General features: G+C 37.9%; 5 protein-coding genes and 5 pseudogenes across 7 annotated transcripts; 8 read left to right on the top strand and 2 right to left on the bottom strand.

The window, feature by feature from the left end:
- Nucleotides 1–213: 213 nt before the first annotated feature.
- LOC124332301 lies at nucleotides 214–332 on the top strand (annotated as a pseudogene).
- Nucleotides 333–745: 413 nt separating this feature from the next.
- On the top strand, nucleotides 746–864 carry LOC124333804 (annotated as a pseudogene).
- A 413-nt stretch (nucleotides 865–1,277) lies between these two features.
- LOC124332299 lies at nucleotides 1,278–1,396 on the top strand (annotated as a pseudogene).
- Nucleotides 1,397–1,809: 413 nt separating this feature from the next.
- Nucleotides 1,810–1,928, top strand: LOC124332298 (annotated as a pseudogene).
- A 413-nt stretch (nucleotides 1,929–2,341) lies between these two features.
- On the top strand, nucleotides 2,342–2,460 carry LOC124333803 (annotated as a pseudogene).
- A 450-nt stretch (nucleotides 2,461–2,910) lies between these two features.
- Nucleotides 2,911–4,910, bottom strand: LOC124328670. The gene is made up of 9 exons (XM_046787468.1): nucleotides 4,679–4,910; nucleotides 4,426–4,607; nucleotides 4,268–4,361; nucleotides 3,765–4,205; nucleotides 3,588–3,705; nucleotides 3,436–3,527; nucleotides 3,252–3,375; nucleotides 3,073–3,186; nucleotides 2,911–3,008 (listed from the first exon to the last, which is right to left on the bottom strand). Exons 4-9 carry the CDS (start codon nucleotides 3,858–3,860, stop codon nucleotides 2,911–2,913), a joined length of 642 nt encoding a protein of 213 aa, XP_046643424.1. The 5' UTR covers nucleotides 3,861–4,205; nucleotides 4,268–4,361; nucleotides 4,426–4,607; nucleotides 4,679–4,910.
- Nucleotides 4,911–5,337: 427 nt separating this feature from the next.
- LOC124328378 lies at nucleotides 5,338–24,251 on the bottom strand. Of its 3 annotated transcripts, none has more exons than XM_046787133.1 (5): nucleotides 24,182–24,251; nucleotides 5,955–6,063; nucleotides 5,788–5,898; nucleotides 5,632–5,714; nucleotides 5,338–5,571 (listed from the first exon to the last, which is right to left on the bottom strand). In XM_046787133.1, the coding sequence occupies exons 2-5, from the start codon at nucleotides 6,031–6,033 to the stop codon at nucleotides 5,533–5,535; spliced, it is 312 nt and encodes a 103-aa protein (XP_046643089.1). In that variant the 5' UTR covers nucleotides 6,034–6,063; nucleotides 24,182–24,251; the 3' UTR covers nucleotides 5,338–5,532. The 3 variants fall into 3 exon arrangements, with proteins under 3 accessions (XP_046643089.1, XP_046643088.1, XP_046643090.1); XM_046787132.1 differs by lacking the exon at nucleotides 24,182–24,251 and adding an exon at nucleotides 6,126–6,193; XM_046787134.1 differs by lacking the exon at nucleotides 24,182–24,251 and adding an exon at nucleotides 6,126–6,193 and having other exon boundaries at nucleotides 5,788–5,870.
- LOC124328669 lies at nucleotides 9,383–14,701 on the top strand. The gene is made up of 10 exons (XM_046787467.1): nucleotides 9,383–9,405; nucleotides 9,470–9,563; nucleotides 9,626–10,066; nucleotides 10,126–10,243; nucleotides 10,304–10,395; nucleotides 10,456–10,579; nucleotides 10,645–10,758; nucleotides 10,823–10,978; nucleotides 11,033–11,264; nucleotides 13,906–14,701. Exons 3-10 carry the CDS (start codon nucleotides 9,971–9,973, stop codon nucleotides 14,699–14,701), a joined length of 1,728 nt encoding a protein of 575 aa, XP_046643423.1. The 5' UTR covers nucleotides 9,383–9,405; nucleotides 9,470–9,563; nucleotides 9,626–9,970.
- Nucleotides 15,217–17,462, top strand: LOC124328668. The gene is made up of 2 exons (XM_046787466.1): nucleotides 15,217–17,299; nucleotides 17,353–17,462. Exons 1-2 carry the CDS (start codon nucleotides 15,217–15,219, stop codon nucleotides 17,460–17,462), a joined length of 2,193 nt encoding a protein of 730 aa, XP_046643422.1.
- On the top strand, nucleotides 17,480–21,380 carry LOC124328667. Its single transcript, XM_046787464.1, has 4 exons — nucleotides 17,480–17,498; nucleotides 17,579–18,122; nucleotides 18,264–18,938; nucleotides 18,992–21,380. The coding sequence occupies exons 1-4, from the start codon at nucleotides 17,480–17,482 to the stop codon at nucleotides 21,378–21,380; spliced, it is 3,627 nt and encodes a 1,208-aa protein (XP_046643420.1).
- Nucleotides 24,252–26,475: the final 2,224 nt, after the last annotated feature.

Below are 26,475 nucleotides of genomic sequence, written 5' to 3'. Positions count from 1 at the left end.
TCGTAGATCAAAAATTTCAATGACATAGGGATAGGTTCAATTCATCTATAGGAATGATTCTGGATGAATTTCATTGCGAGTTTTTCAAAGTTGATCGCGCTTTTTATTCGCGATGGTTACCAGTCCAAATTCAATGAACAAACATTTCTGTCACTTTGAAGTGATTTTCTATTCATCCATTGGGACTGGGAGGGTAAATTTTCATTTTTGAATGTCAACGGCCATATCACGTAGAACGCACCTGGTCTCGTCAGCTCCCAGAAGTTAAGTTACGTCGAGTCCCGTTAGTACTTGGAAGGGTGACCGCTTGGGAATACGGGATGTCGTTGGCGATGGATAGTTTGTTTTCAATAACAAATTTCTTGACATTTTTTTTCAATCACGATGGTTACCAGTCCAATTTCGTAGATGAAACATTTCAATGCCTTAGAGATAGGTTCAATTCATCTATAAGAATGATTCTGGATCAATTCCATTGAGAGTTTGTCAAATTTTATCGCGTTTTTTAATCGCGATGGTTACCAGTCCAAATTCGTAGATCAAAAATTTCAATGACATAGGGATAGGTTCAATTCATCTATAGGAATGATTCTGGATGAATTTCATTGCGAGTTTTTCAAAGTTGATCGCGCTTTTTATTCGCGATGGTTACCAGTCCAAATTCAATGAACAAACATTTCTGTCACTTTGAAGTGATTTTCTATTCATCCATTGGGACTGGGAGGGTAAATTTTCATTTTTGAATGTCAACGGCCATATCACGTAGAACGCACCTGGTCTCGTCAGCTCCCAGAAGTTAAGTTACGTCGAGTCCCGTTAGTACTTGGAAGGGTTACCGCTTGGGAATACGGGATGTCGTTGGCGACGGATAGTTTGTTTTCAATAACAAATTTCTTGACATTTTTTTTCAATCACGATGGTTACCAGTCCAATTTCGTAGATGAAACATTTCAATGCCTTAGAGATAGGTTCAATTCATCTATAAGAATGATTCTGGATCAATTCCATTGAGAGTTTGTCAAATTTTATCGCGTTTTTTAATCGCGATGGTTACCAGTCCAAATTCGTAGATCAAAAATTTCAATGACATAGGGATAGGTTCAATTCATCTATAGGAATGATTCTGGATGAATTTCATTGCGAGTTTTTCAAAGTTGATCGCGCTTTTTATTCGCGATGGTTACCAGTCCAAATTCAATGAACAAACATTTCTGTCACTTTGAAGTGATTTTCTATTCATCCATTGGGACTGGGAGGGTAAATTTTCATTTTTGAATGTCAACGGCCATATCACGTAGAACGCACCTGGTCTCGTCAGCTCCCAGAAGTTAAGTTACGTCGAGTCCCGTTAGTACTTGGAAGGGTGACCGCTTGGGAATACGGGATGTCGTTGGCGATGGATAGTTTGTTTTCAATAACAAATTTCTTGACATTTTTTTTCAATCACGATGGTTACCAGTCCAATTTCGTAGATGAAACATTTCAATGCCTTAGAGATAGGTTCAATTCATCTATAAGAATGATTCTGGATCAATTCCATTGAGAGTTTGTCAAATTTTATCGCGTTTTTTAATCGCGATGGTTACCAGTCCAAATTCGTAGATCAAAAATTTCAATGACATAGGGATAGGTTCAATTCATCTATAGGAATGATTCTGGATGAATTTCATTGCGAGTTTTTCAAAGTTGATCGCGCTTTTTATTCGCGATGGTTACCAGTCCAAATTCAATGAACAAACATTTCTGTCACTTTGAAGTGATTTTCTATTCATCCATTGGGACTGGGAGGGTAAATTTTCATTTTTGAATGTCAACGGCCATATCACGTAGAACGCACCTGGTCTCGTCAGCTCCCAGAAGTTAAGTTACGTCGAGTCCCGTTAGTACTTGGAAGGGTGACCGCTTGGGAATACGGGATGTCGTTGGCGATGGATAGTTTGTTTTCAATAACAAATTTCTTGACATTTTTTTTCAATCACGATGGTTACCAGTCCAATTTCGTAGATGAAACATTTCAATGCCTTAGAGATAGGTTCAATTCATCTATAAGAATGATTCTGGATCAATTCCATTGAGAGTTTGTCAAATTTTATCGCGTTTTTTAATCGCGATGGTTACCAGTCCAAATTCGTAGATCAAAAATTTCAATGACATAGGGATAGGTTCAATTCATCTATAGGAATGATTCTGGATGAATTTCATTGCGAGTTTTTCAAAGTTGATCGCGCTTTTTATTCGCGATGGTTACCAGTCCAAATTCAATGAACAAACATTTCTGTCACTTTGAAGTGATTTTCTATTCATCCATTGGGACTGGGAGGGTAAATTTTCATTTTTGAATGTCAACGGCCATATCACGTAGAACGCACCTGGTCTCGTCAGCTCCCAGAAGTTAAGTTACGTCGAGTCCCGTTAGTACTTGGAAGGGTTACCGCTTGGGAATACGGGATGTCGTTGGCGACGGATAGTTTGTTTTCAATAACAAATTTCTTGACATTTTTTTTCAATCACGATGGTTACCAGTCCAATTTCGTAGATGAAACATTTCAATGCCTTAGAGATAGGTTCAATTCATCTATAAGAATGATTCTGGATCAATTCCATTGAGAGTTTGTCAAATTTTATCGCGTTTTTTAATCGCGATGGTTACCAGTCCAAATTCGTAGATCAAAAATTTCAATGACATAGGGATAGGTTCAATTCATCTATAGGAATGATTCTGGATGAATTTCATTGCGAGTTTTTCAAAGTTGATCGCGCTTTTTATTCGCGATGGTTACCAGTCCAAATTCAATGAACAAACATTTCTGTCACTTTGAAGTGATTTTCTATTCATCCATTGGGACTGGGAGGGTAAATTTTCATTTTTGAATGTCAACGGCCATATCACGTAGAACGCACCTGGTCTCGTCAGCTCCCCAGGTCGTTTATGTCGTTCATTACTGTAACAGCTTTCGCTTTTAATAAAGTTTGCTTTCTTCTAAGTTTAGTTCGCCATTTGCAAGAAACTAGAAAAACAAAAAGGGTAATTAGTATACAATTACTTACATTTCACCTTAAGGACCTTATTACCTGCCACACTCGAAATTCTGTCGTGCAAAGTTACGTGTTGGAAGTGAATTCGTTCCAGTTCACTTTTTAACTCCGATAGGTAATCCCACTTTAATTTGACGATCTTCTCTTTCTCTAAATTCAAAGAAGTTTTAGAAACGAAGAAAATAAGCGTTATATACTTCAGACTTTTCAGTTACCTCGTGCAACACGGGCCTCTTCTTCCAACGAAGCTTGAATTACAGGTAATTCAGACAATTTCATTTTTTTCGCTGATAGTAATTTGTTCAGTCTTTCATGATAAAACTGAACTCTATATATAGCCTAAAGATGTTAAGTGTTAATTTACGAATATTAAATCGATAACATTACTAGTTGTTATACAATCAGCATTCGTCTAGTGAAAGTACGAGCCATTCCTTTTTCTTTTCTGCCGTTCCAATAAAACATTGCTCCGGTTAAAAAATCTCGTCTGTCTGATTAATAATTCGAACTGTCATATATAAATAATGAAAACAATAAAAACCACTCCATACTTGCTGCTCCCATTGTTTTTGTTGAATTACTATAGCTTGAAAAAGTAGAAAATACTTGTTCCTGTTCTTCTCCTAAAGTTCCAGCTGATCCATCTCTCCAATGACCAAAATGTAGGATCTGTAACGACAAACGAAATAATTAATATAAAATTATCTTTTTCTAATAAATTTCAATACTTGGCATGGCCAGCTATGCGCTTGGCCGTGTAGCCGAGAGAGGAAAGGGACCATATCAGAAGTAAGATATGAGTAGGCCTCTGATAGCTCTCCCATCTTGATCGCGAATGGCCAGTATTGACACACGACGTCGTTGACAAAAAATTTTGGTCAAAAAAAAACGGTGTTTGCAGATTCATCTTCAGTGTTCTTTTCGGTTTCAGTAATATTTAAATTCTTATGCTGTTTTTGGTTTTTCAGTGAGTGCACTTTAACATGAGATGCAAAGGTATGACGGAAGGTTTCCCCTTCGTGCATGTCAATTGAGCACTGAATTACGCCATGCCCACAGGACGTCATTACGTTGCCGGTTACCTCTAACCCCTTAAATCGTTTCGAAACTTCTCGGGCAGCCTCAAACTGCGAGTTTCCACATTTTTGAGCTCCTATTGTATTTTTCCCCTGAAATCACGTAAATAGAATACAGTATAGAGAAAAAATATAAATATTCTATAGTACCATACTTGCGGTTTATAACTGTTGATTTTTTTGTTTAAGACATTAAAGTCTTCATCCCGCATAATTATGGCATCGCCGTACCATGACCTTTTAACTCGTCTAAAGAGAAAAACGTTTAAAAATATTTTTTAAAATGATAACACTATAACCTTTTAATTAATACTCATTGAGGCGTCTTCTTTTGATTAACTTGTGATATCCATCAGGATGGCACGACAATTGAAATGGAGTGCAAGATCTGCATCGCCGCTTCTCCATTTTACAAATTTTGGTATCAACTAAGTGACTGATATATTCATAAGCCTTCACGGCTTTGTTAAAAAGCGGAGTATTTATTGTACCATTCTAGTATTTCAATATGATAAAAATTTAAAAAAATTATCAATAAAAATACATAGATTTTGATTCAGTCTTACCCTTCCTGCCTTGAGTGATTTGGCAGATAATGTTTCAAGAAATTTTTGTTCGGAGGTACCAGGTGTTAAATACTTGAGATGAAACCAAAACTCTGAGAGATCAGAAGAAATAAAAAAATTCGTTCTTTTGGGGTTTCCAGGAAAGTAACCAGACGCAATGTAGTCTTGAATTTCTGCAGGGTAAATTGAATCACAACTTTTACACTGAAATACTGATTCGTACAAATCAAATCTTCCAGTAATGAAAATTATAAATTATTCCTCCACAGATTTATATAAATTGCAAGTGTTTGGGCGATTACCATCCATAGTGACCACAATACATGGTTTAGATCCCGCTAGGGAGGAAACAGTTCCAGTCTGATTACAATTTTTGCAGGAATTTCGACTAAAAACAGGAACAGCTATTTCTGATAATGTTTTAAATAATATAATTATTAAAAATAAATGTCATCAATCCATAGAATAAATAATACCTTTCTAAAAAACAACTCCACTTTTGGGATCTATAAATTCATGAGACAACAGATGTTTTGATGTGAAATCAATAAAAAAAACTGTTCTTTGATGAAAAGGACTATTTAAGTGAGGAACTAAATCACATCGAGCACATAAATGCTTTTTACAGTGATAACACTTAATCAGGATTTTGTGTTTCTCAAAGCAGGATTCACATTCTTTTTTCAAACAGGCTTTTGAACAAACAAATGCAGAGAAGACCTCTTGTTCCATTTCTAACCAAGCTTCATCTAAACATTCTTTGTTTCTTTTCTCTGCTCTTTTATCCTTCTTCATTTTGTCAAGACGGTCATTAGCTGATTTCATGATTTCACTAGACAGTCCAGTATTTTGCTCTAATAGAGAAAAACTTTCAAGAGCACTTTGCAGGAATTCTATGGACACGAAAAGAAATTAATATGATAATACTACACACATTTAAAAACTGCTCTTACGGGTACAGTTTGGTTGAAATCTGGTTCAAAATCACATGAATCAGCTGGTTGATCATGGATATCTGGCCACCGATAAAAACTTTCTAAAACAATCAAAGTAGAACAATAAAGTAGTTTTGGAATAAGATATACAAAGAATAAAACAATCAAGTTTACCATCTCTCTTTCGCTTATTCCTACTTTGAGCAACAAGTTCAGAACTTTTCTGTTTAGAACCGTCTCCTGAGTTATCCGCACCACTAGCAAATAGTCCGAAAGATTTCATTCCTTAAATAAAGCAAATTTAACATTTGAAATATTTCATTTGTCTAAAAAACACAAACCTTTTCTTCGACTGTCATTGTACTTCTTAACTCGAGCCTTTTGTTCTTCGCTTCTTAAATCACAACCTTTACGTTCCATATTTCCAATTAAACGAATTCAATAGCTACTCTAGAATTATAAAATTAAAACACTATTAAATTACAAACTAAAAAAAACACGCAATATATTACAGTTGACAGTGGGGACAGCCGAACTGAAAAATGTAAACAGAAAGATGCGTCTGCAAAAAGTACTAAACAGTATCCAAATTTAAAAAATTAAATTGTATTTTCAAATAAATTGAATTTGCAAAATTTAGACTGTTTACAAATAAAATATGAAACAAAACATAATAATTAATTGAGATCCAATTAAAACAATTCAAATTTAAGTTCAAATTAACAAAACTCCATTTTACCCTATGCTTCAGAGCGAAGTAAAATTTTAACTAAACTAAGAATATATAACTGAATCTGAATCTGTATGAGGTTGCTTAACACAGGAACCTATCAAAGAACATATTTAAATTAATTGAAATACAATGGAAGCAAGTCAAATAATAAAAAAAAAAACTTACATGTTCCAGCCTTCATAGTTTACGATGAAGAAAATTCCACTGATAACCAATAATACTGGTAATTTCTTCAGAAAAAGGGTCCCTGGATCAATAATAATAGAATAATGGTTAATAAAATTGAATGGCTGCAAACTTTCTATAGACAGAATGTAAAATGCAGGAAACAACTTAGCGAGCTTACCAAGCCATGCCCCATAATTGATATTTTACAAAGAAAATTGGGGTGTTTTGATGGGAAAAAAGCAGGTTACTAAAGGAAATATCACCTGTAATAAACTGAGTTACTTAATGTGATAAATATACCTTAAAATCACGAATTTACCATTTTGACAGTTCCTATAGGCAAGAGAGAGAAAGATAACTGGTAAAAAATTAAGACAAAATGACTGGAAATAGATGTAAATAGGGTAAATTTAAAAGCTGAGTACGAAAAACACCACTAAAAAGTTCAAATATTGATAATAAATAAGAAAATACAGTAAAAATATACGGGCCTATTTAAGAAAAAACAAAATGGCCGCCGAAATCAACAAATCTGGTACAGATTGTACCAGACAGTAACCTGCTTTTTTCCCATCAAAACACCCCAATTTTCTTTGTAAAATATCAATTATGGGGCATGGCTTGGTAAGCTCGCTAAGTTGTTTCCTGCATTTTACATTCTGTCTATAGAAAGTTTGCAGCCATTCAATTTTATTAACCATTATTCTATTATTATTGATCCAGGGACCCTTTTTCTGAAGAAATTACCAGTATTATTGGTTATCAGTGGAATTTTCTTCATCGTAAACTATGAAGGCTGGAACATGTAAGTTTTTTTTTTATTATTGGACTTGCTTCCATTGTATTTCAATTAATTTAAATATGTTCTTTGATAGGTTCCTGTGTTAAGCAACCTCATACAGATTCAGATTCAGTTATATATTCTTAGTTTAGTTAAAATTTTACTTCGCTCTGAAGCATAGGGTAAAATGGAGTTTTGTTAATTTGAACTTAAATTTGAATTGTTTTAATTGGATCTCAATTAATTATTATGTTTTGTTTCATATTTTATTTGTAAACAGTCTAAATTTTGCAAATTCAATTTATTTGAAAATACAATTTAATTTTTTAAATTTGGATACTGTTTAGTACTTTTTGCAGACGCATCTTTCTGTTTACATTTTTCAGTTCGGCTGTCCCCACTGTCAACTGTAATATATTGCGTGTTTTTTTTAGTTTGTAATTTAATAGTGTTTTAATTTTATAATTCTAGAGTAGCTATTGAATTCGTTTAATTGGAAATATGGAACGTAAAGGTTGTGATTTAAGAAGCGAAGAACAAAAGGCTCGAGTTAAGAAGTACAATGACAGTCGAAGAAAAGGTTTGTGTTTTTTAGACAAATGAAATATTTCAAATGTTAAATTTGCTTTATTTAAGGAATGAAATCTTTCGGACTATTTGCTAGTGGTGCGGATAACTCAGGAGACGGTTCTAAACAGAAAAGTTCTGAACTTGTTGCTCAAAGTAGGAATAAGCGAAAGAGAGATGGTAAACTTGATTGTTTTATTCTTTGTATATCTTATTCCAAAACTACTTTATTGTTCTACTTTGATTGTTTTAGAAAGTTTTTATCGGTGGCCAGATATCCATGATCAACCAGCTGATTCATGTGATTTTGAACCAGATTTCAACCAAACTGTACCCCGTAAGAGCAGTTTTTAAATGTGTGTAGTATTATCATATTAATTTCTTTTCGTGTCCATAGAATTCCTGCAAAGTGCTCTTGAAAGTTTTTCTCTATTAGAGCAAAATACTGGACTGTCTAGTGAAATCATGAAATCAGCTAATGACCGTCTTGACAAAATGAAGAAGGATAAAAGAGCAGAGAAAAGAAACAAAGAATGTTTAGATGAAGCTTGGTTAGAAATGGAACAAGAGGTCTTCTCTGCATTTGTTTGTTCAAAAGCCTGTTTGAAAAAAGAATGTGAATCCTGCTTTGAGAAACACGAAATCCTGATTAAGTGTTATCACTGTAAAAAGCATTTATGTGCTCGATGTGATTTAGTTCCTCACTTAAATAGTCCTTTTCATCAAAGAACAGTTTTTTTTATTGATTTCACATCAAAACATCTGTTGTCTCATGAATTTATAGATCCCAAAAGTGGAGTTGTTTTTTAGAAAGGTATTATTTATTCTATGGATTGATGACATTTATTTTTAATAATTATATCATTTAAAACATTATCAGAAATAGCTGTTCCTGTTTTTAGTCGAAATTCCTGCAAAAATTGTAATCAGACTGGAACTGTTTCCTCCCTAGCGGGATCTAAACCATGTATTGTGGTCACTATGGATGGTAATCGCCCAAACACTTGCAATTTATATAAATCTGTGGAGGAATAATTTATAATTTTCATTACTGGAAGATTTGATTTGTACGAATCAGTATTTCAGTGTAAAAGTTGTGATTCAATTTACCCTGCAGAAATTCAAGACTACATTGCGTCTGGTTACTTTCCTGGAAACCCCAAAAGAACGAATTTTTTTATTTCTTCTGATCTCTCAGAGTTTTGGTTTCATCTCAAGTATTTAACACCTGGTACCTCCGAACAAAAATTTCTTGAAACATTATCTGCCAAATCACTCAAGGCAGGAAGGGTAAGACTGAATCAAAATCTATGTATTTTTATTGATAATTTTTTTAAATTTTTATCATATTGAAATACTAGAATGGTACAATAAATACTCCGCTTTTTAACAAAGCCGTGAAGGCTTATGAATATATCAGTCACTTAGTTGATACCAAAATTTGTAAAATGGAGAAGCGGCGATGCAGATCTTGCACTCCATTTCAATTGTCGTGCCATCCTGATGGATATCACAAGTTAATCAAAAGAAGACGCCTCAATGAGTATTAATTAAAAGGTTATAGTGTTATCATTTTAAAAAATATTTTTAAACGTTTTTCTCTTTAGACGAGTTAAAAGGTCATGGTACGGCGATGCCATAATTATGCGGGATGAAGACTTTAATGTCTTAAACAAAAAAATCAACAGTTATAAACCGCAAGTATGGTACTATAGAATATTTATATTTTTTCTCTATACTGTATTCTATTTACGTGATTTCAGGGGAAAAATACAATAGGAGCTCAAAAATGTGGAAACTCGCAGTTTGAGGCTGCCCGAGAAGTTTCGAAACGATTTAAGGGGTTAGAGGTAACCGGCAACGTAATGACGTCCTGTGGGCATGGCGTAATTCAGTGCTCAATTGACATGCACGAAGGGGAAACCTTCCGTCATACCTTTGCATCTCATGTTAAAGTGCACTCACTGAAAAACCAAAAACAGCATAAGAATTTAAATATTACTGAAACCGAAAAGAACACTGAAGATGAATCTGCAAACACCGTTTTTTTTTGACCAAAATTTTTTGTCAACGACGTCGTGTGTCAATACTGGCCATTCGCGATCAAGATGGGAGAGCTATCAGAGGCCTACTCATATCTTACTTCTGATATGGTCCCTTTCCTCTCTCGGCTACACGGCCAAGCGCATAGCTGGCCATGCCAAGTATTGAAATTTATTAGAAAAAGACAATTTTATATTAATTATTTCGTTTGTCGTTACAGATCCTACATTTTGGTCATTGGAGAGATGGATCAGCTGGAACTTTAGGAGAAGAACAGGAACAAGTATTTTCTACTTTTTCAAGCTATAGTAATTCAACAAAAACAATGGGAGCAGCAAGTATGGAGTGGTTTTTATTGTTTTCATTATTTATATATGACAGTTCGAATTATTAATCAGACAGACGAGATTTTTTAACCGGAGCAATGTTTTATTGGAACGGCAGAAAAGAAAAAGGAATGGCTCGTACTTTCACTAGACGAATGCTGATTGTATAACAACTAGTAATGTTATCGATTTAATATTCGTAAATTAACACTTAACATCTTTAGGCTATATATAGAGTTCAGTTTTATCATGAAAGACTGAACAAATTACTATCAGCGAAAAAAATGAAATTGTCTGAATTACCTGTAATTCAAGCTTCGTTGGAAGAAGAGGCCCGTGTTGCACGAGGTAACTGAAAAGTCTGAAGTATATAACGCTTATTTTCTTCGTTTCTAAAACTTCTTTGAATTTAGAGAAAGAGAAGATCGTCAAATTAAAGTGGGATTACCTATCGGAGTTAAAAAGTGAACTGGAACGAATTCACTTCCAACACGTAACTTTGCACGACAGAATTTCGAGTGTGGCAGGTAATAAGGTCCTTAAGGTGAAATGTAAGTAATTGTATACTAATTACCCTTTTTGTTTTTCTAGTTTCTTGCAAATGGCGAACTAAACTTAGAAGAAAGCAAACTTTATTAAAAGCGAAAGCTGTTACAGTAATGAACGACATAAACGACCTGGCTAACGTTATGGTGACCGAGCAAAATTTCTTGGATGGCGTTTTTCCGTGGGATTCTAACCAAAACGGTAATTTAATTCAAATGCGATAAAAAATAAGTTGCTATAACTTCTTCATTTTAGTTTCGTTCAAGGATAACTTCAAATTAGTTGATTGTTGGATGCTGTACAAACGAAACACAGAACAGATTCTTCAATGCAAACTAGAAATGTCACAATTCATCACAACAATCAGTGAAGATATTTTGTCGATGCAACATGAAATAAGAAACTACAACTCGACGGATGAATTCTCTTTCTCTGTAAGCAACTGCCCAATGACTGTATTTCAACAATCTGAAATAGTCATCAAAATGCAAGAAGTGACGTCTCGAAATGTTATTGTCAGACTCGCTCGCCTTAAAACAATTTTTTTATGAAGAAAATTTAGATGATGATGATTTGGTTTTCGAAGATGATTGTATGGATGATTATATTGCTGATGGTGATGGTATTGACAAAGATGATTTATGTGATGAAATTGAATGTTCTTCCGACGACGAATTTTAAATACATGAGATGATTCGTGTTTTGATTGAACAATCTTTCACAGTATTATTAATAGTTTGAAAAGACAAATTTAAAGCCTACCTATTCAAAAATTGGTTATAAGATATCTTCTTTCTAATGTGAATTTATAGTACATTTTTTGCGGTCATCAACGAATATACGCAAGACAAATTTTTGCGGTCATCAACGAATACACGCAAGGAGAAGTAAACGTAGAAGCCATGAAATAATAATGTAGCATATGACCAGGTTTATTGTCAAATTTTAAGTTTTGCGCATTATTTAAAATATTGCTTATTTGCTATAAGAATAAAAGCAAACTTTTTAATGTTGATGAAATGTATTGCTAAGAAAATGTGATTTATTAGCGGAAGATGAATAATGTTAAGATAAATGAAGGAACCATCAAACCATAATGTACGAACAGGTATATTAACAAATTCAAATGTTGTGCGTAAAGCACTATCTCACATTATACTTTTCAAAATTACGGACACATCGTATCGTGTATCAAAATTAAATAACATAACTGAATATCTCTCATTATAGGAAGCTTTCGTTTCGGTAAAATTACAAATGAAATTATGAAACTCAATTCTCTTTTCCGTTTTATCGTTATTTTCACTTATGCGCTGGAGTAAAAACATAAACTAATGCTACTAAAGCTTTCTTACTTTTTCTAATGAAATTTTTTAAGTAAAAATGAACATGAATTTTAACAATTATTGATTCCCGTAAAATATAATCTAGTTGGAATACAACATTCGGTCACAATTGAAAAAATTGTTTATAGAAAAGGGGACGAGGTTCAAGCGCCAGATACATTTTTTTTGTGGAGATCATCGAAACGTTATTATGAAATGACTGCTACTATATTTGGAAGAAATTCTTATACATTATCCATTTATGTACATTCCTATTATTTTTAGAATGTTGATTAGAATCATGCTGAATAGAGGGAATATTTTCACTATTTTGCGGGGAAGCGTATAGCATAAGCGTCAGCGTTAAAAATCGCCTGGCGTATTACAGGTAGATGCATAGAAAATGGACGGTATTTTACTTCAAATTGGGATTCAGCGTTGAATTTCGAGTATAAGGTGCTAATTTCATAATTTTTTTCTGGAATTTGTCGTTTGCGTCAAAAAATTTTTCGCAAAAAAGGTCGCCTAGATCTTGTAAGCGAGTTGCTTCGTTTTGGTTCTACCAAAAAATTGGTCGAAAACGAATAACTCTCGCAGGCTACCTATAAAAATGATGAGATTTACACTACGTACTCAACTTTTTACACTAAATTCAATAATGATCTCTAAAACAGTATATTTTATATGCGTGCACTTTAATTCTTACAAAACAATTTTATCACGATCACGCATATAATTCTATGTAGGCTAACGCTAATAACATAACATTATTGCACTTAAAGTCAACTTTTCACGCGGTATCGGAATATGGATTCAAAAACAGTGTATGTGCTGCTCAAATCTAACTTAATCAGTGTTGGGAATATACCGACACCCCAACAGACGATTTCCAGATCTGGCCGTCAGAGTCGCCTACCTCGCCATCTTCATGATTATTGCCTTCGGGACCCCCGTTAGGTGGCCCCATTGTCACCAATTTTACCTACCCCAAATGTGTAAACGGAATGTTCTGAGCTCTCAATAGATTAGTGTGAAGAAAGAAGTCGATGAGCCTACACCTCATTTCTAAGTGCTTATTTATTTAACTTTATTTCGGTATGTAACCGGCTTGCACTGCCGGAAAAACGTTGCATCTCGAACATGGTCCTTCGAACGGATTGAATTAGTATCTTTTTTTTCATTTTCCTTTTTGTTTTTTCCCCTCATTCGACTCACACTCAAGTTACTCCCATCTCATATTCCCAAATTTTCTTTTGTTTCGTTATGTTGGTTGGCTCTTGATTCCAGAGTCGTCGAGTAATCGTAGACAATCGTAAAACAAAATCGCGTCTCTCTCGACTCAAAACGAATTGCTTGTTCATGTTGCTTTCTCACATTGTCTCTCTTGTAAAAACAATAGAATTTCGGGATCTAGTTGAGACCAGATCCCAAAATTCTCAACAAAGTAGAATTTATAAAAAAGTACAGTTAATTGATCAAATTCGTATTAAAAAATCGAGAGTCGACATTGAAAAGAAAATATTGGGAAGTAAATTTTTTTTTTCTCTTAAAATCGTAAAAAAAAAAACGCCCACCACGTGGGCAGCCATCTTGAAATTTTTTTTTCTCTCTCTCCTCCCTCATCTCTCACTCCGAGTTTTTTTCTCTCCCCTTCCATTGAATTGGCGCGTGTTGTGTGAAAGAAAAATCGTCCTCAATAGAGTCGCCCCAGCCAGCCGTGTCTGGTATTTTTGCTCGGCCGTATCTCATATTCGTTGCTTAACTATTCGATTAACACCGTTATTTCTTTGCCAACATCCGCAGATTAGCGGAGCGCCTATCAAGGTACTCCACCAACAGCCTAAAAATAGGACGCGACAAGCAAAGGAAAGAGAGGCACGCAGCTCGGCTTCGAGGGGAGCTCCCCCCTTGGACAAAGGAACGTCTACCCAAGCTCTACCACAACACACCGGAGGGGAAGAGAGAGGCCGCGAAGAAGAGACGGGAGGAATACTTCAATAGACCGATCGTCCCAGCCGCAGTGCCTCCACCAGACATACGCGATCCAAGAGCGGACGAAATCCAACGTGAAATCAGAAGAGATTACGTGCTGCGAGGGCTGGAGGAAGGGTGGCCATTGAGAGAAGACCCACACGACCGCCGCATCTTTTACGCTCCGGCCCCAATTGAAGGCTTTATACACATCGCAAGAAAACTCCTGACACCGGAACAGCTGGCAGAAGCCCAAAAGCCGGTTTTTTCTGGCGATTTTCGCTACAAGCCGAAGGAAGGAGACGCAGCCGTGACAGCAGCGCCCCCAGCATCAACGTCGGAAAGGAGAGTCATATTTACGGAGCCGGCGCCATCGACAGCGGCTCCAGCGGCCGCAGACTCCAGCTCGGAGGAAGAGGACGTCCTGCAATTGTTGGCCGAAGACGAAGAGGTGACTGGAGTAGCAGCAGCATTGGCCAGATCTTCAATCCGGGCCAGCCAAGCCGAGATCACAGAAAAGTATCTTCAGACACCCAAAGATCCAACCAGGCCCGTATTCTCAAACCCAACTGGAGTTGGCCGCGGTTCCACCAGGGGTCGTGAAAGAAGACAATATTGGCGTGAATAATTTGTGTTTTTTCCGTCAACTTAATACCGTATTGCATTCTTGAAATGATGGCATGCGCCATTAAATACAAACGGATCTAAAAAATTAACCTCATTCTAAATCTTTAAATCTTTAAAAAAAAAAAAGAGAAAACCGTGCAAAGTTGCCGGATCAAAAAAAAAAGAAAGCCGTGCACAGTTGCCGGATAAAAAAAAAAAATTTCTTTTCTCCTTTCCTCATTCTCACTTAATGTATTGTTGGAGCCTGTTAACAAACTAGCTCCGTAACTGAAAATTTGTGATTCAATCATATTGTCGGAGCTAGTAATAATCTAGCTCCATATTAATTATTCTTAAATAGGAAGAGTGGCAACCGGCAAACAAAGTGTTCCACAAAGAAGGATCACGCCACCACAACAAAAGCGGAAAGACGCGGACGTTGCGCCATCTCGGACTCAAAAGTATAATTGAACAATTTGCATTCAATCATTAATCTCCTGTTCTCTCTCACTCAGTAGACGGAGCCACTAATTCAAAATGGCTCCACAAACAGCAAAAACATTACGATCTGCAGCGAAAGGCCTTATCACAAAAAGGATTAATCAGCTGAAGGCGTACGAGCCAGACACAATGACGATGAAAAAGTCAGATGAGCTGGAAGCCCTTAAACAAGATCTGAAGAATAAGTTCGAATATTTTCAGCAGCTTTCAGCTAAAATTAAAGATGAACTGAATGCAGCGGATACCCCTCCAGAAGATTTCGAGACAGAAAGTGACTATATCCAAGATGTCGAAGACGATGTCAGAGCAGCCAAAGTAATTCTGAACACGAAACAGAAAGAATGGGAGATTATTAAGGAAGATGAAGAAAGGCAAAAAGCAGCGGATATAGAAAGGCAGAAAGAAGAAGACAGAGACAAGAGGCTTTTACATTTGCTCCAGCAGCAACAGCAACAGTTCCAAAAGCTAAATACAGACAACTTGCAACAAGTAATAGCCGCAATCCCAGCAGCCGTCGCCCCCACTGTGACTGTGAACGCGCCGGCCGGAGTCGCACAAACAACGCGACTCCCACAACGACAGATTCGTCACTTCAAAGGCGATATCCTAGAGTGGACCTCATTTTGGGAGTCGTTCAACACAGCCGTGCATTCATCTAGCCTCTCAACGGTACAAAAATTTGATTATTTAAAAGAATACCTTAAGGGGGAAGCCCGTCTGTTTGTCGAGAATTTAGAACTCACCGATGCCAACTACCAAATCGCCATCGACGAGTTGCAAAAAACTTATGGAAAAAAGGAGGTGCTGATCAGCGCTCATTTTGAAAAATTGGATTCTCTTCAGTCAGTAAGAGACGCGAAGGACGTAGCAGCTCTGCGAAACCTGCAGCTTACGATCCAATCCCACATCAGCGCATTGGAGACTCTCGGAAAAGGGAAATCTACCTACGGGAGCCTCCTTGGGACCAAACTAATCAAATTGGTCCCGTACAAACTTCAAGAGAAATGGTCAGAAGTGGAAACCAACGACTCTACAGATATCGACTGTGTTCTTAAGTTCATCCGTGATCAAACAGAGGCGGCGGAGAGATTCGGCAGATTGAAGGTAGCAGAAAAACCGAAACAAGCCCAAAGCAATCCGCAACCAAAACATGCACCACCTCCGGCTACAGCCTCGCAGTTGGCAACGGGAGCCAGAATGAATTCGGCTAACCCGGTAAAACCAAATCAAAAAGCAGAAAATAATTCTCTTCATTCCAACACAGGTCCCAGAGAAGCAAGTAGACCTTGCATCTTTTGTAATCAAGGGCACTGGCCATCGAAATGCCCAAAGAATTTAAAGGAGAGGAAAGCAGTGATAGCAGAGCTTCAAAGGTGCACGAACTGTTTTGGAACACGTCACGCGAACAAAGACTGTACTTCGCCGAGAAATTGCAATCGATGCGGCGGCCGACATCACACAGCTCTTTGTGAACGAAAAGACACAAGATTTTCAGATGCATCCGGAGCCGGGGCAACCAGCTCCACGGTGTCAGGAAACGCCGCGACCATCACTACAGCATGTGCAAGTATATTTGGCGATATTGTGTTAAAAACGGCGACAGTATTCGTGATCGGCCCGGATGGCCGAGAAAAGAAGACCATCCTGTTCGCCGACAAAGGAAGCCATAGAACATGGGTTCTTAAATCAATCTCCGAAGATCTTAATTTAGAGAAAAAACAGGTCGAGAGTCTCTCAGTCAGAGTGTTCCAGCAAGAGAATGAAAGTCCGCCGGAATTGAAGAATTTGGTGGAATTCAAAGTGCGGGGCACCTGGCAAGGAGCCCCAATAATCAATCTTCTTGCTTTAGAGTCTGAATTCATCGCGAACACAGGCCCGTACATCAAGTCAAGATTTGCGGAGCAACTCTGGTTGAAAGACGAGAGGTTGGCAGACGATAGATTCGACAGACCTCAGACGGAAGAAGAACATCCATCCGGAATTTTGGTGGGCATGGACCAAATAAATTTGATCATAGACAGCGGAGCAGCCATCCAAAGCCCCTGCGGGTTGAGAGCCTACAACACGCCATTTGGAAAAATGCTAGGCGGCCCATCAAAAGAAACATCATCCAAAACTGGTCAAAACATAATACAACACTTAATCTCTCAATCCAATTATTCATCTTCTCAGGTCGTAACATCATACACAACAACTTGCGCCAGTTCAACGAAAGCTTTTCCAGTCCAGTCGAAAAAATCAACCTCGGAGACAGGAAATTCCAGTCTCCAAACCCCAACTGAAAAATCATCACTCTCAGATGAATCAGATGGGAAAGAGTTAGATCCCGACACCAAAAGGATGGAAGAAGACGAGCTGGATGCAATCAAGTTTGATGTTTCTCTTTTTTGAAAATTAGAGAATTTCGCGAATCTGGATGGGGCGGATGCGGTGGAGCCGAATAATCGTTTCGACCGATTTGAAGACGAGATAACTCGACTTCCGGATGGCCGTTATTGTACACCACTGCCCTGGACGACGGATCAATGGAGATTGCAGAGAAATTTCCATGTGACCGCCGGAAGACTGGAGAGTACGCTGGCAAGACTAAGGAAGACTCCACAGGATCTCGCCGACTACAGCTACGAGATCCAGCAACTGATCGACAAGAAGTTCGTGGAAGAAGCAGATATGGAAAACGATGGTCACCACACGTATGTTCCAAATCATCCAGTTTTCAGAAGAGACAAAAACACGACGAAAATTCGCCCAGTTTTTGATGGAGCAGCTAAATCGAAATTTGGGCCAAGCCTGAATGAAGTGCTGGAAATCGGACCGAATTTGAACCCCGATCTCCTTTCAGTCACAATGCGATTCCGGATGACCAAGATCGCCTGGATTGCCGACATTGAAAAGGCGTTTTTGAACATAGCGCTACAGCCCGAAGATGCAGAAGCGATCAGGTTTTTATGGTCTACGGAACCAAGTAAAGTTGGCTCCCCACTAATTGCTTACAAATGGTTAAGAGTTCCGTTTGGCCTGAGTCCTAGTCCCTTTTTGCTTCGAGCAGCTGTAAATAAACACCTAAAATCTGTTTATTCTAGATATCCAGACACAGTGGAACAGTTAATGGAAAACTTGTACGTCGACGATTATTTAGGCGGAGCAGACGAAGTCAAAACAGCCAAATCAAGAGTCGACGAGACGAATATTCTATTCAAGGAGGCACAACTCAACATGAGGAGCTACGCAACAAATAGCGAAGAGCTCCGTCAACACCTGGAAGAAAAAGGCCTCGAAAACCAATCAGTAGGTCTGCTGTCTCCCTCTTTGGATAATCAACAGAAAGTGCTCGGGATCCGGTGGGATACTGGATCCGATACATTCCAATTCGAGCCATCCACAATCGTGCAAGCAGCGGAAGAAATCGGCGAAAGGATCACAAAGAGAAAAATTTTAAGTATTTCATCTAGAATTTTTGATCCTTTGGGTTTTTTAGCCCCAACAGTCCTCCTGCTGAAGATCATTTATCAACGGCTTTGGGAAAAAGACGTAGATTGGGATGGAGTTGCCCCAGAAGAAATCCAAAAGTCATGGAGAGCAGTGATGCAAGGTGTCATCAATTTCAACCAACTGAAAATACCACGCTGGGTAGGATTCGGAAAAGATGTAGTGAAGGCAGAATTACACGTGTTCGGAGACGCATCGGAAGCGGCATACGGAGCCGTAGCTTACGTACGGCTCCAAAGAGCAAATGAAAAGCCGTTCACCAAACGAAAGTAGCGCCTCTACCAAAACGTAAAGTCACCTTACCACGTTTAGAATTATTAAGCTCTCTTTTGGCAGTCCGTCTAGGTGAAGCTGTAAGAAAAGCGCTGCACATTGAAAACTGGAGAGTGACGTATTGGTCCGATTCATTGGTAACGCTCGGATGGATCCGAGGTGACGCCAACAAGTGGAAGCCGTTTGTCCGGAACCAAGTGGAGACAATTCAAGGTGTCTCCGAGAAGGATTGGTGGAGGCACTGCCCAGGAGTCCAGAATCCAGCGGATCTTGCTTCGCGGGGAGCGCCAGCACAAGCGCTGGTAAATTCTCAGCTATGGTGGCACGGACCCGAATGGTTGATCGAAGAAGAAGACAATTGGCCGGATTCCAAACATGAAAAGCAAGATCCATCAATTCAAGAAACTATAGACGCAGAGTCAAGAGGAGCAGTAGTCAACACCACTGCTGCCGTAGCAATTCCAACAGAGCCTATCGACTGGGACTTAGATGTCGTCTCCACCTGGAATCGATTTCTGCGGAGTCGAACCTGGATGCTAAGGTTCTCCAACAGAAGCCGTAAACGATTACGTGACCCAGGCGCAGGACTAACAGAAGCAATCAAAGTGAAAGATAAAGTTATCAGAGTGGCCAGGTTTGCAAGCGAAGAATTAGACGAGGCGGAGCTGACGATTTATAGGCAGCTCCAGAAAGAAAAGTATCCGAAGGCATACGAGACACTCCAGCTTGGTCTACCGATCCATCAAAAGGAAAAGATCGCATCTCTCAATCCAGTCTGGGATGAACGAGACAAACTAATCCGGATCAGTGGCCGAGTCATTCTCTCGCTCCGAGACAAAAATATCGAGCCTCCAATCTTGCTACCAGCTAACCACAAAATTGTTTCATTTATTATTGCAGATAAGCACGAATCGCTCCATCATGCTGGCGTGAAAACGACCCTCTCCGAACTCAAAGAAAGATTTTGGATCGTCAGAGGACGTCAGCAGACAAAGAAAGAGTTGTTCAAGTGCGTCAAATGCAAGAAACTGTCATCACCACCATTCAACGAGCTTGCAGCGCCACTTCCGCTCAATCGACTGAAAAATCCGCAGGCGTTTAACGTCACTGGTGTCGACTTTGCTGGACCGCTTTATCACAAGCTATTGACAATCAAGAAAACTAAGAAAAAAGAAAATTCTGTCGAAGCGGATTCCATTCCGGAGCCACTTGCTGCAGAAGAGGCTCCCCAAGAACAAGAGCCGGAGCCACTGACGGAAGCAGAGGCTCCAATCGATCAAGAATTCGAAGAAGCGACAGTGACCAATCATCGCAAGTGCTACGTGTGTTTATTTACGTGCGCCGTGACTCGTGCTGTGCATCTTGAACTTGTCGTTTATTTATCTGCCCGCTCGTTTTTACTGGCATTCCGACGATTTGCCGCGAGACGAGGGCCAGTGTCGGTCATGTATTCCGACAATGCACAAACTTTCCGCTGTGTCGAGCGCCACTTAAATATTCTACAAGCCGATCCGACCGTCCTAGATTTACTCGCCAGAAGAAAACTTCTTTGGATTTATTCCGCCAGTTTAGCCCCATGGTGGGGAGGATTTTGGGAGCGGATGGTGCGGAACGTCAAAGATTTATTACGACGCTCCAACGGCAGAGCCTGTCTAGCCTACGATGAATTCGAAGTGAGTCTTATAGAGATTGAAAGTGTAGTTAACGCGCGTCCTCTCAATTATATCAGTGACGGAGCAGACGAGCCACTCCCTATCACTCCCAACCAGTTTCTTAACAATCGACGATCGACTTGTGCCACCCCGGAGCCAGCCGTCAACTTGCTGGCTCCCACTTCCACTAGTGCCACTCTCATCGCGATGGACCAAGAAAGAAGGGAATATGTGAGCAACATCTGCGCCCGGTTCATCGAAGATTACGTCATGCAGCTGGACAACTTCCACTCAAAGGGGAAATCCAGCCGAAAAATTCGCCTTGGGGAAGTTGTGCTTATTCACGATGAGCACACCAAGCGACTGATGTGGTCAACAGGATTAGTCACCGAACTTAGACCGAGTCGTGATGGACTTGTTCGATCGGTCGTTCTCCGGACCGCTAACGGTAATCATATCAATCGTGCTATTCAATGTTTATATCCCCTAGAAGTATTCCAAGAAACCGAAGACGTGATCACCCAAGATGAAGCAGGACCGGAGCCAGTCGAGGATCTGGCTCCCCCTGATCCAGCGTCAAACGATCCAGATCCAGCGCCAAGCGATCCAGGTCCAGCGTCAGACGATCCAGATCCAACAATCGGAGAAGTCGAGCCGGACGATACGGGCTCTGGTGGGGAGTATGTTGGGAATATACCGACACCCCAACAGACGATTTCCAGATCTGGCCGTCAGAGTCGCCTACCTCGCCATCTTCATGATTATTGCCTTCGGGGCCCCCGTTAGGTGGCCCCATTGTCACCAATTTTCCCTACCCCAAATGTGTAAACGGAATGTTCTGAGCTCTCAATAGATTAGTGTGAAGAAAGAAGTCGATGAGCCTACACCTCATTTCTAAGTGCTTATTTATTTAACTTTATTTCGGTATGTAACCGGCTTGCACTGCCGGAAAAACGTTGCATCTCGAACAATCAGTTCTTTGTTTTTTAGTTTAAAAAACTTCAATCAGGTTAACTAATTTTGACTAATTTTCAAAATAAATGATACTGTACTTTACATATGCAGTATAATTAGGAAAACAGTAAACATGAATCCATAAATGACACAAAGATTTTATTTCGTTTCAAGATTACAATACATTAATTTAAAAAACACGTTGCGCAATGACGACAATATTCATCTGACACAAATATTCACTTTTTCTGTGTACTTGATGGAGGAGAGCAGCTGTCATCTCTGGGCAGTTGGTTTTTCTTTAAAGGTGCATTAACAGATGTTTTCCTTCCTTTTTCTGGTGTACATAAGTATGAAAGTATGGAACAACTGGTATGTTTACTTTTTTTCTTTACAGGTGCACTTTGAACAGTTTCCGTTTCTTTTTCTGATGTACAATGAGAGAGTATGGCACAGCTGGTAGTAAGAGATTGATTGGTATTTTCCCCATTTTCAGGGTATTTGCGCTTTCTAGCAGCGGCAACAGCAGAAAATGCTTTATTTTTAGATCTAGATTTCTCTTAAGGTAAACCTCCATTAATACCTTCCGAACTTTCTGATTGGCAAGTTGGTTTCTGTTTGGTACGACGTGTCTCGCTAGGCGAATCCTTCGTTTTCTCAACTGACTTGAGTAAACTCTTAGCAGGAAATGAAAATTTGGTAGAAATATCACAGTTGATATTTGAGTGCGTATTTGCCTTTAAAGAAGGCACGAGGGAATTCGTAGATCTCACTGGGGAAACAATTTTCGGTTGACTTAGAGAGTCAAGTGCCATTGCTTCATCCTCAGAAAATTCAAATATGTCTAGAGGGTTTTCTAACAAAGATAGTGGGTTATCGTTTGCCAAATTTTCATCGTCAGTTACTATGGAGACAAGGGAAATTTCTTTGGAAGTTGTGATTTTAGTAATAGGCGTTTCACAAATTGAATCTTGTCCGTGAATGGGATCTTCATTGATTCGGTCCTTCACTAAACTGACTGAAAGATTGGACGAACAAATTTTCTGTGGGGTGTAAGACTGGGATGATGTGCCATTATTTGGTGCTGATGGTAAACATGCAGAGCTTTTCGCAATCAAATTTGGAGGGGGAGAACAAGTAACTGGACCTTGAATTGGATTTGATTTTTTGTTCACCGGCTTTTTGGGTTTCACAGATGCTAACTTCTCATTCTTCTTTTTTCTCCTGTAGAAAGATAATAATATAATGAAAGCAATAGTTTTTCATTGAATAAATTCTTACTGTTCTTCCAGCAATTTCAGCCTTTTCACTGTAGCTGCCTTTTTTACAGCAATTGCAACTTCATTTCTTGCAATTTCTGTTGTATTTTTGTCATTTTCATCAATGACTGAATCCATGGTTTTCTTAGTAACATGTTTCTTTTCGGGTTTTTTCCCAGAATAAGGTCCTACATAAAGAAAAAAAAGATATTTGGTTAAACGAGTTTTAATTTAAGTCTTGAAAGGTTCAATTTACCAATCCATGTTTTAGTAGCTGTATCTAATGTCGAGTAAACTTTTTCTCCCAGCTTTGTGGAATACAAGAACCCATCAGCATGTTCTCCAAAAGATTCTAAAAATCTGGTTGGAATTTTTTTGTTCGGTGCTACATAGCATAAGATTGTTTGAACTTTCGCATGAATGCTGAGTTCTTCAGCCTAAAGAAATTCATAATTTTTATGATCAGAGAACGTAACGGTGTAAAACGCTTGTTATTTAAGTCAAAACTTACCAAATCCCGCATCTTTTTTATTTTCCTTTTGGTTGAAGCTGCAGAAAAAGGGCCTCTGATGGTAGGTATCTGTCTATCAGTAAAAGCACCGAAGCATAAGTGCATGGGTTTTTCATTACTTCCCACATTTGAATCTTCATTACTTTCTGACATATCATCTTCATTTTCATCCATATTTTGTTATAAAAACACTCAATTTAAAGAAAGGAATTTTTTAAAGAACAAATTTGTCCACGAGGAAAGCAAAATTGTGACACTGGCTTTAACTTCGTCTGTACAATAAACAATCGATTATCGATACGATATCAATAAACTGCAAATGTTAACCGAAACTAGTATTGTATGTAACATAAAAACTAACGACATTTCAAAAATGGATAATAAACTGTAATATTTTTCTTCAACTTATTTCATTCAATTAAAAGAACTATTTCAAACAACTTTTCCTAAAACAGTTTTGAAGATATTTAACTTACAATTTTGTCACATTTAGTTTAAAATATCAAATTAAAGTATTATAAATTCATAACCAATTCTTTTTTTCCATAAAGTCTTCAAACATTTCAACTTGATTCTTGCCATTGTGAACCAAGCATCGTGTGAAACATCAAACAAATCCACAGCTTGACCACAAGTCTCTGAAAACTGAGAAAAACATTCTGAAAAATATAAAAGTAGACTAAAAATGATTTAGAAGATAGAAAAAATATTAGATTTACCATTTCTTTTACGATTCTTACTTTTAGCCACAGAAATTAGTCCAGTCTTTTGTTCTAAGAGATAGAAACTTTCAAGAGCACTTTGCAGGAATTCTATGGACACGAAAATAAATGAATTATAAAATTAAAACACTATTAAATTACACACTAAAATAAAAAACGCAGTATATTACAGTTGACAGTGGGGACAGCCGAACTGGAAAATGTAAATAAGTATAGAAAGATGCGTCTGCAAAAAGTACTAAACAGTATCCAAATTTAAAAAATTAAATTGTATTTTCAAATAAATTGAATTTGCAAAATTTAGACTGTTTACAAATAAAATATGAAACAAAACATAATAATTAATTGAGATCCAATTAAAACAATTCAAATTTAAGTTCAAATTAACAAAACTCCATTTTACCCTATGCTTCAGAGCGAAGGAAAATTTTAACTAAACTAAGAATATATAACTGAATCTGAATCTGTATGAGGTTGCTTAACACAGGAACCTATCAAAGAACATATTTAAATTAATTGAAATACAATGGAAGCAAGTCCAATAATAAAAAAAAACTTACATGTTCCAGCCTTCATAGTTTACGATGAAGAAAATTCCACTGATAACCAATAATACTGGTAATTTCTTCAGAAAAAGGGTCCCTGGATCAATAATAATAGAATAATGGTTAATAAAATTGAATGGCTGCAAACTTTCTATAGACAGAATGTAAAATGCAGGAAACAACTTAGCGAGCTTACCAAGCCATGCCCCATAATTGATATTTTACAAAGAAAATTGGGGTGTTTTGATGGGAAAAAAGCAGGTTACTAAAGGAAATATCACCTGTAATAAACTGAGTTACTTAATGTGATAAATATACCTTAAAATCACGAATTTACCATTTTGACAGTTCCTATAGGCAAGAGAGAGAAAGATAACTGGTAAAAAATTAAGACAAAATGACTGGAAATAGATGTAAATAGGGTAAATTTAAAAGCTGAGTACGAAAAACACCACTAAAAAGTTCAAATATTGATAATAAATAAGAAAATACAGTAAAAATATACGGGCCTATTTAAGAAAAAACAAAATGGCCGCCGAAATCAACAAATCTGGAACGACCAATTGGCCACCGCGGCAGCACTCGTTTTCCCCTACTAACCTGAGAGCGCATTTTGAGGACGAGCGTTTGAGCTAGCTCACCAGTTCCGTGTTGGTCCGGATGGCGTTCGGGTTAAGGACGGCCCGACCTTCCTTACTTTCTCTCTTGGTCGTACGGCCGTCGTCGGCTTTAGAGTTGGGACCTTTAATTGCCCTTGGTGCTGTCGACTTCGACTTTTCTTTACAGATTTCATGTCTTACGGTATAGTATCATACACCCTCCAAAAATCTGAAATTATGGTCGTTCCAGGGAGGATTTATTTCTTCACTATAGCGAGAAGTGTCAATCTAGTGCGATTGGGAACCTTAACAAGGAAACATTTATTGGAGCCGCGCTCGATACCACCGAACACCCAGACTTCTTTTACTAGTCTTCCTCTTTTGTATTTCCCTGAAATTATAAAAACACATTGAGATCTGCCTGTATTATATGTGAAGGAAAATATCAGTAATTTTAGTAAATTTACGCTTCTCCATGACGCTCTCGTCGATTTCCACCTCCTTTCCGGGGCCGCCAATTTTTTCTGATTCAGGGTCAATTGTTGCTAAATCTATTGCGACTTTTCTGCAATACTTTGCGTATTTCACGGAGGTTTTGTTGCTTATGCCAAGCTCACGAATGATGTCACTCTGTTTGTAGTTTTGCCAGTAGAGATATGCGAATTTAAACAATTCTGATGTGTACATTTTCGATCCATGAAACCAAGTATTTGAGCGCACAGAAAATTTCGCGTGGCAAAATATTTTAGCACGTTTGCCAAGAACTTTATCGTTGCATTTGTACATACATTTATCAACTGAAGTTTCGCAGTTGATGAGTTTTATCTTTTCACTGCAGTTACACGATGGGCATTTAAGAAAAGAGTTCATAATGAAACCTTGCTCAATAAAATACATTATCAAATCTTTGCAAGGCAATACAATTGTGATTAATTTGATTTTATGCCAATTAAGTGGCCCATCATCAAATGTAACTTTAACCCCTGGTTTATATCGGGTTAATTTTTTTTCAAAACAATTCAATTGATTTTTGTGTTTGCGTAATATTTCAGAATTAAAATTCATCTTAGAAAAATTGAATTAATTTACGCCGTCACTCTCAAATTTTGAATTCAAACTAGACCCGACTTGTTTGATAGAAACAACGTTTGAACGAGAAAATAAGTCCTTATTTGTGATTGGTTGTTACCACTTCCCTTCCTACCCCACTATTTTCCTTCTCGAACTTTTCCCATCCCTTTCTTTCCCACGATTTCAAGGACCACGTTGCAATTTTAAAAAATATTATTTA

Source organism: Daphnia pulicaria, chromosome 3, assembly GCF_021234035.1.
Source record: "Daphnia pulicaria isolate SC F1-1A chromosome 3, SC_F0-13Bv2, whole genome shotgun sequence".
Lineage (NCBI taxonomy): Eukaryota > Metazoa > Arthropoda > Branchiopoda > Diplostraca > Daphniidae > Daphnia > Daphnia pulicaria.
The sequence above is the reverse complement of the archived record's forward strand: the minus strand, read 5'-3'. Positions and strand labels throughout refer to the sequence as shown.

Bases quoted from the DNA above. Each gene is read 5' to 3' on its own strand.
- LOC124328668 (XM_046787466.1), top strand. From the start codon at position 15,217: ATGGCTCCACAAACAGCAAAAACATTACGATCTGCAGCGAAAGGCCTT. The intron at 17,300-17,352 runs GTCAAAACATAA...TCATCTTCTCAG, and splicing joins AGAAACATCATCCAAAACTG to GTCGTAACATCATACACAAC.
- LOC124328670 (XM_046787468.1), bottom strand. From the start codon at position 3,860: ATGGGAGAGCTATCAGAGGCCTACTCATATCTTACTTCTGATATGGTC. The intron at 3,706-3,764 runs GTATTGAAATTT...TTGTCGTTACAG, and splicing joins CGCATAGCTGGCCATGCCAA to ATCCTACATTTTGGTCATTG. The intron at 3,009-3,072 runs GTAATAAGGTCC...TTGTTTTTCTAG, and splicing joins CAGAATTTCGAGTGTGGCAG to TTTCTTGCAAATGGCGAACT.
- LOC124328669 (XM_046787467.1), top strand. From the start codon at position 9,971: ATGGGAGAGCTATCAGAGGCCTACTCATATCTTACTTCTGATATGGTC. The intron at 10,244-10,303 runs GTATGGAGTGGT...ATTATTAATCAG, and splicing joins AAAAACAATGGGAGCAGCAA to ACAGACGAGATTTTTTAACC. The intron at 10,396-10,455 runs GTATAACAACTA...TAACATCTTTAG, and splicing joins TCACTAGACGAATGCTGATT to GCTATATATAGAGTTCAGTT.
- LOC124328378 (XM_046787133.1), bottom strand. From the start codon at position 6,033: ATGGAACGTAAAGGTTGTGATTTAAGAAGCGAAGAACAAAAGGCTCGA. The intron at 5,899-5,954 runs GTTTGTGTTTTT...GCTTTATTTAAG, and splicing joins CAATGACAGTCGAAGAAAAG to GAATGAAATCTTTCGGACTA. The intron at 5,715-5,787 runs GTAAACTTGATT...TGATTGTTTTAG, and splicing joins GAATAAGCGAAAGAGAGATG to AAAGTTTTTATCGGTGGCCA.
- LOC124328667 (XM_046787464.1), top strand. The intron at 18,123-18,263 runs GTTTTTATGGTC...TGTTTATTCTAG, and splicing joins GAAGATGCAGAAGCGATCAG to ATATCCAGACACAGTGGAAC. The intron at 18,939-18,991 runs GTAGCGCCTCTA...AGAATTATTAAG, and splicing joins AAGCCGTTCACCAAACGAAA to CTCTCTTTTGGCAGTCCGTC.